At 36.8% G+C, this 11,909-nt stretch overlaps 1 protein-coding gene, 1 long non-coding RNA gene and 1 pseudogene across 3 annotated transcripts; 2 read left to right on the top strand and 1 right to left on the bottom strand.

Moving 5' to 3' along the window:
* Nucleotides 1–220: 220 nt before the first annotated feature.
* On the bottom strand, nucleotides 221–1,308 carry LOC137587429 (uncharacterized). 2 transcript variants are annotated; one of them, XR_011033924.1, is made up of 4 exons: nucleotides 1,103–1,308; nucleotides 805–1,010; nucleotides 540–561; nucleotides 221–486 (listed from the first exon to the last, which is right to left on the bottom strand). It is a non-coding gene; the product is annotated as an uncharacterized lncRNA (long non-coding RNA). The 2 variants fall into 2 exon arrangements; XR_011033925.1 differs by having other exon boundaries at nucleotides 827–1,010.
* A 5,335-nt stretch (nucleotides 1,309–6,643) lies between these two features.
* LOC137587410 (ATP-dependent RNA helicase p62-like) lies at nucleotides 6,644–8,242 on the top strand (annotated as a pseudogene).
* A 627-nt stretch (nucleotides 8,243–8,869) lies between these two features.
* On the top strand, nucleotides 8,870–10,516 carry LOC137587414 (uncharacterized). The gene is made up of 2 exons (XM_068303833.1): nucleotides 8,870–10,262; nucleotides 10,327–10,516. Exons 1-2 carry the CDS (start codon nucleotides 9,003–9,005, stop codon nucleotides 10,342–10,344), a joined length of 1,278 nt encoding a protein of 425 aa, XP_068159934.1. The 5' UTR covers nucleotides 8,870–9,002; the 3' UTR covers nucleotides 10,345–10,516.
* Nucleotides 10,517–11,909: the final 1,393 nt, after the last annotated feature.

Below are 11,909 nucleotides of genomic sequence, written 5' to 3'. Positions count from 1 at the left end.
TGAGCACAAACAAACAAACTATAATGCTACAACTGATAAAACTAGTGACAATAAAACTAACCACATAGTACAACCACTAAAACAACAACAACAAACAAAACAGCAGCAACAAATTAAAAAAAAAACTAAAACGAAAAACCATAACCTCGAACATCTCTAATACTGCTAAAAAACCCACAAAAACGATTGCCCAAGAACTAAAAAAACAAGCCAACAACAATTTTAAACCAAACTTAAAGCTATTTAATCTTAATGCTCATACTATAATAACTAATAAAACAAATACAGAGTCAAAAAATAAACCTAAATACTACGACTAGCTCCATTGTGACGTGCAACCAAGGTGAGATGAGAGCCGAGCAATCTGTAAATGACGGCTGTTCTGCTTCTGATCACAGCGGTCATTGAAGCGAGAGAATTCCGGACATCTGGATCTCCCACATCCCAGACGTCGGCCCGCTGCTCGCCCAATTAGAAAAGCTAAACCTGAAAAGCAAATTTACAATTAAAACTGAACAAGGAAATCAAATCAAACTTACCTGCTACTCCAATGAAGACCACCTAAAAAGAAACAAATATTCATTCTTTACATTTCAACCATACAATCAAAAAGGATTTAGGATCATCATAAAAGGACTCCACCATTCAACACCTGTTGAATGGATCACCAATGAGCTTACAAGAAGCGGATATCGTACGAGATTTGCCAAGCTATTAATGCAAAAATCGTACAATGATTCCGCAAAACTCGTTTGAGGTGGAACTGGAGCCCCTCACTGATGAACTAAAAAAGAATATACTCACTCTAAAACTTCTAGGCCCTTACCAAGTGAGAATTGAAAAATTCAACAGACGCCTGACCCCGGCACAGTGCCACAAATGCCAGGCTTTCGGACATACAAGGAACTACTGCCATGGTCACCAAGCGACCTCGCCTGTATGAAATGTGCCGGCACTCACGACACCAAGGATTGCCAACATAAGAGAAACCCCAATCCAGTATGTGTCAACTGCAATGAAAAACATATTTCAAGCTTCAAAGGATGCAAAGTCTACCAGCAGGAGCTGGCCAAATTACAAAAAAAAAGGAACAACAACTTACCTGTTAAAAGAGAGGCCAACTGGCATTTCCCCTGGGTGCCATCGACGCAATATTCTGGCGAAATAAGCCAAAACTCCACGACCGTCTCCTGCTCGAACTCAGCTATGAACTCAAACCTAAAAAATATATACAAAACGTTAATAAACATTAAACCTAATACTAATAATAACAAACAAAACAATAATACAACACGATACAAAAGTAAAAGCTACTACAACAACAATAAACACCACTACACAACACAAAAACAAAACACTCCCCTAAAACAACGACTGCCACAAGAAGCAGAAACTCCTGGTCAAATGCAGCGAATATATCGAGACCTCACGACCATGATGCAGCAGCTAAATTTGGTCGTCGGTCAGCTGATGACATTGATGCGAGATCCAAACAGGAGCAATCCAGGACTGACGCTGTCAAATTTCTCATCAAATTCACACCTAAAAATATAAAATAAACAATATTAAAAACAATACAAAAAATGAAATAATTAATACAAAATAAAAGAAAATATAAATTACCTAAAACTAAAACTATAACAACACATTTTGAAACACAACAAAACTCAATTATGTATGTATTGTTAAATAACATCCAAGTAACACTGCAATTTAAAACAATTTAACTAAGGAACTAACACAACAACATAATTAAAAACTAAAATAATTCATATAATAATTACCTAATATAACAAAAATCTATAAGCGTCGAAACAAACGAAACAAACTAACAAAAATATACAAAATGCATTAAAACCTATTTATCTAAATACAACAATAACAACTAAAAACTAAAACAACATACATCTTAACTGTCTAATCTAACCCAAATTTATAAACACATTGCATAAACTAAAACTACAGAAAAACACTTAAAACTCTATAACAATAAACCAAGCTAACATGGCAACAAACTACAAAATAACACAATACAATACTAAATAAAAATCATGCAAAAACAAATACCTATCCAATAAGAACAGCAAAACTAAATTAATACATAAATACACTATCTAAAACAATACATACAAATCATTTGACTGTTATTGGACGATAGTCTTGCGGTCGATTTGCCGTCACAGTCTTCGGTATGAAGATAGTTCTGGCCAGCCGGGTAGAGTATGGTATTTTACTAGAGAATTAGGTTCATTATGCGTAGCATAATGCCCAACGGTACACTCCTGAATGTTCGTGGAGTGATACCATCAGGACCCGGAGCACTTGACAACTTTAATTAATTTTCCCTCAGTTCACGTGGCGTAATTGCTGACCAAACTGTCTCAAGCGAATGTTCCATATGGAACCTCGTGTTATCGCAAGAGCATGTGCTGGGATTTGTCATTAATTGTCTCGAATAGGGCTCCATAATTTCTTGGTTTGGCATAACCAACTCATCTGTTCTATCAAGCAAGGATCTAATGCATCTCCTTTTCTGTTTGGCAGCCGAAGCGTATGCACATAGCCAAGCAACTGAGTTGCTGGCCACTTTATAGTTTTTGTCTCAACTGAGATCTTTACAATTTCCCTACTTAAAAACTATATGGGCGACATAATACCCTTTAAAAATTAATAACATATAATTTCTTAGAACTAGACATAGATAAAAATTTCAGCTTAAGTGGTATAAGAGGTAAGTGTATTTAGAGTTATTAGTGAAATAGAGATATTAATGGTAAGTATTAGGTTTATTTTAGCCATGATTTAGATTTAGGTATGGCAATTGAGGTAAGTATAATTGGTTTCGTTTTTTTTTACGCTTTAGGTTAGAGTTTGGATTAGAGGTAAGTATAGTATATAGTATTTCTTTATAAAATCTTTTTATGATTTAGGTTCATGATTTTTAGGTGTGTTTTATGATTTTTAGGTAAGTGTTCTGGTAAGTATAAATGGTTTGTATTATTTAGTATATTTTATGATTTAAATTGTTTTTTATATATATTTTGATATTAATTTTTTGTGGTAAGTATTATTTTTTATTATTTGATTTAGGTAATTTATTTGATTTTATAGCATGTTTGTGATTTAACGGGGGTGTGTTGGTAAGTATTATGTGTTTTTTGATTTAATTTTAGTAATATATATGTTGTTTGGATTAATGTTTAGGTAATTTCTTTAATTTTATAGCGTGTTTAAGATATTTAGGTGTATGTGTTGGTAAGTATAATATGTTTTTGATTTAGTTTTAGTGATTATGTATTATGTTTAGACTGATTTAGTGTTTAGTCTGTTTATGGTTTGTTTTTAGTTTGTTTTATGTGTTAGTTTTATTATTTTTGTATATATTTTATTGTTGCTTTTTTATGTTTTGCTCATTTTTATTGTTTATTTGGAATATTTTTTAGTATGTTTTCCCTGATTTTTGCTAATTTCAGATTATTTTTTCTTATTATTTTTTCGTTGCATATTCAATAGTAGCTTGACCAGTGTGCAGTGTGTATTAAAAATTTCACCGTTTGCATGTTTAGCATAGTTTTTAGATAGATTTGTTCATAGAATTATTTTTAGAATAATATTGGGCATTGTTTTAGTTAGTTACATGTGTGAGATAGAGGTAGCTTGTGTAGTTTTAAGTTTTTATGTTAAGATCGAGTTATATTTCATGTGATTATTATGGAATTTGTATCAATGTGTTTCTTTTGTATGTGTTAGTAGTTATGGCTGCCACTATGTGTGTGTTTTGTTTATGTTATCGATTGTGGTTTATCTTTGGGTGGCATTGTTATCGATGTTAAGAGTTATGTTATTTGTTGTATCGGCTTAAAAATTTTTTATGATACTAGTATAATTAGTTAGTTGCATGCATTAGATTTAGTTTTTAAGAGTATTGTTTAAGGTAGAATAGTTTAAAAAAGTGCCATTGCAGATGTATGCGATTTGGTAACTATCGGCAGTCATTTACATTGGCATGTTAATTAACATTTTGAGTTTACATTTAGTGGGCATATTATTGGAATTGCATGGTTGGGTCACACTAGGTAAAAAAGGTAAACAAAGGCCCAATTAGCAAAAAAAATTTTTAACTTATAATTGCAATTTTACTTTTTTTTCTAGGTACCATGTTTCGCTTCCAGGTCTCCAGTGTGCATCTAGGAGGAATCACAGGTAGGTAATTTGATGGTAAGTATTGGGCTCATTTGTTTTTTTTTTAGGTGTTCTCGTGACTTGGCCTTTGGGTTGTAGCATCCTGCAAGGAGAGGAGGATTTGCCAGGCAGGAATCCCGATATTCATCTGTGTGTTTTTATTTTCAGGTATGGTCAGGTTGGAATTAAAGCCCAGTAAGGAGTTGACTTTTCCAGAGCGACCTCGACAGTTCATGTAAGCTTGTTGGGGCCAGGTGGGACGTCTCATTGCCACGTTTTGCTGTGTTGTGGCAGTTTGTGTTGTTCAGGTGTAGTACATGTTGTTTTGGTTGCATGTTGTGTATGTTTTATCTGTGTTTAGTTGATTTGTTTTGCGTAGTTTTAGATTTGCATGTTTATTTAGTTGAATAGCTTGTTGTTTTGTTTTATGTTGCAATTTTTAGTAATTTGTTATTAATTTCTTTTTATTTTTAGGTTTTGTGCATCAGAATTGAAGATGTCGGATCCAAGGGTGCCGACCAGAAAGACTCCGCTGGTTAGTTTTATAAGTGGAGTGATTTTTATTTTGTTTTAGGTGTGTTTTGGATTTGTTGTAATTTTAATAGTTGAAGTAGGTATTTTAAGAATTTTTGTGTTGTATTAGATAGTTGATTTATGTATTGTATTAGTTCTAGTTTTAGATTTGTATTATTTGTTGTGATTATGTGCTTTTTCTTTAGTATTGTATTGAATTTGTTAATATAGTGTTCTTGTATTCATATGTGTTGCTTTGGCATGTTTAAGTATGTGTTGTTTTTGTTAAGAAGTTTTGTCAAATGATTTGTATGTATTGTTGTTTTAGATAGTGTATTTATGTGTTAATTTAGTTTTGCTGTTCTTATTGGATAGATATTTGTTTTTGCATGATTTTTATTTAGTATTGTATTGTGTTATTTTGTAGTTTGTTGCCATGTTCATTTGGTTTATTGTTATGGAGTTTTATGTGTGTTTTTATAGTTTTAGTTTATGCAATGTGTTTATCGATTTAAGTTAGATTAGACAGTTGAGATGTATGTTGTTTTTAGTTTTTAGTTAATCTTGTTGTATTTCAGATAAGTTTTAATGCATTTTGTATGTTTTTATTAGTTTGTTTTGTTTGTTTTGACGTTTATAGATTTTTGTTTTATTGGGTAATTAATATATGAATTATTTTAGTTTTAATTTTGCTATTGTATTAGTTTTTAGTTGAATTGTTTTAATTTGTAGTCTTATTTGCATGTTATTTAAAATGAGTTTTGTTGTGTTTTAATATGTGTTGTTATAGTTTTAGTTTACGTGATTTTTATATTCTTTTATTTCGTATTAGTTGCTTTATTTTTGTGTTGTTTTTAATATTGTTTTTTTTTTTTTTATTTTTAGGTATGAATTTGATGGGATATTCGACAGCGTCAGTCCTGGTTGTTCCTGTTTGGATCCGGCATCAATGTCATCAGCTGGCCAATGGCCAAGTTTAACTGTTGCATCATGCTCAAGAGGCCTTGATATATGGGCTGCATTTGGCCAGGAATTTCTGCTTCTTGTGGCAGTCGTTGCTTCAGGGAAGTGTTTTGTGTTTGTGTTATGTAGCGTTGCTTGTTGTTGTTGTAGTAGCTTTTACTTTTGTAACGTGTTGTATTTTCATTGTGATTGTTTTTGTTAGTGTTAGGTTTCATATTTAACGGGGGTGTGTTGGTAACTAATGTTTTATTTGTATATTCCAGGTTCGTGTCAGCAGTGGCGTTGGAGAGAGGCGTGGTGAATTGGCCTGTTTCACCAGAAGAAGAGTTCGAAGATCCCAATAGGAATTTCTGGCTTTTTTGTGCGAGAGCAAGTGAGTTCTTTTTTTAATTTTGCCAGCTCTTGCTGGTAGAATGGACATCCTTTATAACTCGAAATGTGATTACCTTATCTCCAATAACAATTGTTGCTGCACGGGTCGCCAGCATAATGACTTGTTGCCCTCTGGCAACATGATGATATCATGATGATAAACAATGTTTTAACAAAAAATCTAACAACCACTTCTAAACGCCCACCATCTCTATCAAACTCAGATACATTGTTGGTGGGCGCTTAGAAGTTGTTGTTAGATTTTTGTTAAAACATTGTTTATCATCAATTCTAGAAGACAGGCAATGACAATCTCATGAGTCCTCATTTTGCTACACAAAGGTTGGGTTGGGTTGTCTGCAAAAATTAAATAGTTTTAATTAATCTTGACAAAACATACAACTGCAATGCGAACCGTTATATTCCAGTTTGAAATTAGAATTACTTTCGGTTTTTAAAATTTTTAACATTCTTATTTTATAGAGATGATAAAAATACCGATGAATATGCTTTTTTACCTATCGACCTATCGATAATTATGTCGATGGTGATTAATCGATTAATGTTTTATACAATAAGTTCACAGCTTGAAGTCTCTATTACTTCGACCATCTCTAGGGAAACTGACAACGTAGGAAAATTGTTCAGTGGAAAAAGTATTACAAATATACAGGAATATTCATTAAAAAAAAATTAGGCATTCAATTGTGAGCGAAATAAAAAACAGCTAAGAAAATGAATATGTAAGTAACATTGCGGTATTGGTTAATTATATAAAAGCATTCAGATTCCGTTGACCAACGCAACAAATTTTCAATTTGGATCTGCTTTAATTGCTCAAAATTCCAAGCTTATGGCACAAACAAAAAACATTGATAATGGTTACGGTCATTTCAGGTATCACGGACAAATGAACGCATACAGAGGCGGTGGCACTGGTGCCGGCATGCCCACTCAGCGCATGGGTCCGCCTGGAGGTGGCGGAGCTATGTTCCAACGGAATCGGTCTGCTCCCTATCCGGGATTTAATGGCAGTGGTGTCGGCGGCCGGCCGATAAATGGCGGTGGTCCTCGGCGCCCTGGTGGCTCCGGGAGCATGTCAGCCAATCGTGACAATCAAAATCGTCCGCCTTCAATGCATGGCTCCTACTTGCCAAAGATTGTGTGGTCCGAGGTGAACTTGACGCCATTCCGCAAGAATTTCTATAAGCCCTGCGAAACGGTGCTGGCTCGCACCCAGGAAGAAACGGACAGGGATTCGCCAAGCCCGCGGCTATACAAGCTCAGGGTTGGCCCATTGCTTTAAGTGGCCGTGATTTGGTGGGCGTTGCTCATTTTAAACAATAAACAATCAGACTCGTCGGGAGCGCGGCGATGGGCCCATTGCTCTAGTATTGGCGCCCACCCGTGAATTGGCTCAACAGATCCAGCAGGTGGCCAGTGAGTTTGGCAGCAATACACAAGTGCGTAATACTTGCATATTTGGTGGCGCTCCAAAGGGCCAGCAGGCTCGAGATCTGGAACGCGACGTAGAGATTGTAATTGCTACTCCAGGTCGCTTGATTGATTTCCTGGAGCGTGGAACCACATCGCAGAAGCGGTGCACCTATTTTGTCCTTGACGAGGCCGAATGCTTGACATGGGCTTTGAGCCTCAAATTCGTAAGATTATGCAACAGATACGACCAGATAGGCAGGTTCTGATGTGGTCAGCCACCTGGCCGAAGTAGGTGCATGAATTGGCCGAGGAATTTCTTAATAATTAAATTCAGGTTAATATTGGATCTCTCTCGCTGAGTGCCAATTACAATATACGTCAGATTGTCGATGTCTGCGATGAATCTGAGAAGATAGCTCATCAATTTGCTGACCGACATCTCAGCAGAGAGTGAAACTAAAACCATCATTTTTGTGGAAACCAAGAAGCGGGTCGATGAGATTACCCGCAATATTTCACGACAGGGTTGGCGGGCTTGTGCCATTCATGGCGATAAATCGCAGTAGGAGCGTGATCTCTAATTATCCAGCTTCCGGAATTGCCGACACTCCCTGCAGGTTAGGTGACGACGACCGCTGCTTCTGATCATAGCGTGTGGTCGGTGTACCACCTACTCCTCCTCCTCCTCCTACGGCATTATATCCACCAATGCGTCCATCACTCCACCACTCATCGCCATATTCATCAGCTTGGGATTGATGGTCTATTCGATAGATGTAGCGAAGGAAAGAAAGATTGTTAAATAGAAGCAATTGGAAAAATTCAAACTTTTCCTACCTGATTTGCTTCACGCAGAACCTGAATCAGATCATTGGCCTTGTTGGCATTGGAGTGGGTGAATAAGGTGTAGGCCGTCCCTGTGTTATTCGAACGTCCTGTCCGTCCAATGCGATGCACATAATCCTCCGAGTTCGAAACATAATCATAGTTGATAACAAACTTGACATCGTCAACATCTGTGTTGTTTGATTCGATTTGTATGATCGTATTTCGTATAATTCGATTCGATTCGATACGATATATATAATTTGAAAATTGAAGAAGTTTGATAAAAATGTTAACACAAAAAATATCTTTCAGTAGAATTAAACGGAAGAAATAATCATGTACTTCAAAAAAAAAAAAAGTGAAAACAAAAAAAAAACAAAAGTTTAAATAACTTTTTTTTTTTTTTTTTTTTTTTTTTTTTTTTTTTTTTTTTTTTTTTTTTTCCTATTAGGAGTATTTTAAATAAGCCCGCTCCTCGTCTCAGTGAATTTCCCCGATAACCGAATTTGGGCACACTAAAAGGGTATAATACGCTAAGGCGGGGTACGGGCACACTCTCTTGAATATAGTGAATAAGACCGCATGTGCACTTAATTTGAAAATAAATAAAATCCGGAAATATAAAATCAATCCCAAGGGATTAATTACTTTAAAAAGTAGAGAGTTTACAAATCAGGTGTGGGGTTTGCCCTAAAAAACGTATTTTCATGAAATACACCGAGATTATTAAATTAAACAAAACCGCATTGTTTGAGTTGCTAGCGGCCAAGGAAGTACCTTGCGACAAAGAAGCGTCAATTTACCAATTGCGAGCATTGGTAAAACAAGTCATGGCACAGAATCAGTCTGGAGAGAGTGATGTACCCGAAGAGCAGGCAGTCAGCCCAGCAGTGTCTGCAAATGTGCTTGCCGGACAACTTGTGGATGTTGGTCCGGAGCCTCTTATTGAGCAGCGCGGCGTGGGAAACATTGAGCAGCCAAGTACACCGGATCAAGTGGGTGCTAACCAGTCGCCGACGATGTCTCGTGAGACCTCTGTAGGACCAGACGCGAACGTGCATGTTCGTGAAAGCGCACAAGCGAGCGAAACCGACGAATTGTCTTCGATTCTTAGTAGCATCGAATTGTATACAGCACGTAAAAACCTGGCGGAGCTAAAAACACGTGTTATGGAGCTGGAGGAGAACTTAGGCGGACCGCAATATAATTGCCGCATGAACTTGAAAGATGTCGAAACTACTGTACCTAAATTCTCTGGTGATGGTGATCTGTCCATTCACGTATGGATTCGTGAGCTGGAGAAAGCAGCAAGAGTGTATGTACTGAGTGATGCCCAATGTTGGTCGTTGGGCAACCGACTGCTGGAGGGATCTGCTAAAGCATACATGACATATGAAAAGACTACAACCTGGAGCGAGCTGAAGGATGCCCTTGTGAAGGTATTTGGCCTACAAATGACAAACTACGAGATTGCTAACCAGATGAGGAAGCGCTCAATTGGCAAAGGAGAGTCACTCTTGCAGTATTTCATCATTATGCGAAATATTGCTCAGCAGGGCAATTTTGAAGACACCGATGTGGTCAAATACATTGTTGACGGACTACAAGATCGAACCGGATTGTCAGCTCCTTTGTATTATTGTACTTCTCTGAATGAATTGCGAGAGAAGATGATGCGTTTTCAATCAGTTCAGCCACCAGCCAAAAACTACGTTCCTCAGGCTCGTCAGACTTCAGACCGTTTGCAGGCCATTACGCCTGCTGCAAAGGATAAGAGATGTTTCAATTGCCGCCAGATTGGTCACCTAATGTTTGACTGTCCACGCCCGGAGAGACCAAAAGGAAGTTGCTATCGGTGCTTCAAAGTGGGCCATCAGTACCGGAATTGTCCAATGCGAACCCAGATCGCCGCCATGAGCTCTAGTGAAGACCCGGACACCATTGATGATAAGTCATTTATTCAATTAGTAAGTTTAAGAATATCTTGTAAAGAGGGATGCACTGATGTTAATAATATTTTTGCCCTATTAGATTCCGGAAGCCCAGTAAGTTTTGCCAGTAGAGCGTTGATGCCGCATTTAGATTGCGATAAATTAGTTAAAAGTTCTTTTCATGGACTGAGCGGTGGCTCTATTCTGACTTTTGGAACAGTCAAATGTTTAGTTCTGTTTTGCAAAAAATATTATGAAATTCAATTTTTAGTTATTCCCGATAATATTATGCCGACGCAACTACTTCTTGGTAGAGACGCCTTGAATAAAATAGGTCTTAAGTTCTCATTGATTGAAAATGTAAGAAAGTATGAAAAGAATTCTGCATCATTAAAGAGTACCATTGCTTTTGTTTACAAATCCTTCTGTGCATCCCTGTTTACTAAATATCCTAAGCATAATACCATTAGTAATAACACCACTGATCTAGATAATAATTGTAATAACCCTAATGTAAACACGAATGCATCCCCGTTTCGAGAATGGCTAACAGAGTTGCAAACTGTTTGTGCAACGCTGTCAGATACCGGGAATACTACTGTTGGCAGTGAATTTGGATTAGGCGCGATGCGTGAGTGCCGAGACATTGTGCATGAGCATTACATTGACCGATTTTCAATTAATTACGGGTTGCCTAAATATATGATGAGAATATGTCTGACAGATACAACACCATTTCATAGTAGTCCTAGAAGGTTATCATATTATGAAAGAGGAATCGTTTCTAAAACGGTTAGTGAGTTGTTAGCCAATAATGTAATCCGACCAAGCAACTCCCCCTATGCGTCCGCCATCGTCCTAGTGCGAAAAAAGGATGGCAATATACGAATGTGCGTTGATTATCGAGGTTTAAATAAGAAGACTGTGAGGGATAATTTTCCATTGCCTTTGATAGAAGATTGCCTAGAATACCTGGAGAGCAAGACCGTTTTCTCCGTCATAGATTTGAAAAGTGGCTTTTACCATGTAGGCATGGAAGAGGATTCAATTAAATACACAGCATTCGTTACACCCGATGGGCAGTTCGAATATCTGAGAATGCCTTTTGGTCTAAAGAACGGACCAGCTGTATTTCAGAGATTTATATCGAACATACTTAGTGATATGATTAGAGATCGAGAACTTGTAGTATATATGGACGACATTATTCTTGCCACCCGCACCGTAGATCAGCATCTTAAGTTGTTAGCAAAACTGTTAGATCGTTTTATTCAGTACAATTTAGAGCTCAATTTGAAGAAAAGCATTTTCCTACAGAAGAGCATAGATTATTTAGGATATGAAGTCAGTGAAAAGGGAATTTTACCAAATAATACACATTTAAAAGCTATTCAAGAATACCCAGAACCACTTAACAGCAAAGCGTTACACTCGTGCTTAGGCTTATTCTCTTATTTTCGCAAATTTGTTCCGAATTTCTCCAGCATAGCTAAACCGTTAACTGAGTTGCTTAAACAAGGTGGTCCATTTCCGATGAACAAAACCGCTAAAAATGTATTTCTTACATTAAGATCCGCCTTATCCAGTCCGCCCATATTAGCTATCTTTAACCCTAACTACGAAACTGAGTTGCATACTGACGCCAGTTCAAATGGTTTCGGTGCCTCTTTGATGCAAAGACAG

The sequence above is a fragment of the Drosophila tropicalis genome, unplaced genomic scaffold (genome assembly GCF_018151085.1).
Source record: "Drosophila tropicalis isolate 14030-0801.00 unplaced genomic scaffold, ASM1815108v1 contig_1013, whole genome shotgun sequence".
In the NCBI taxonomy this organism is placed as follows: Eukaryota; Metazoa; Arthropoda; class Insecta; order Diptera; family Drosophilidae; genus Drosophila; species Drosophila tropicalis.
The sequence above is the reverse complement of the archived record's forward strand: the minus strand, read 5'-3'. Positions and strand labels throughout refer to the sequence as shown.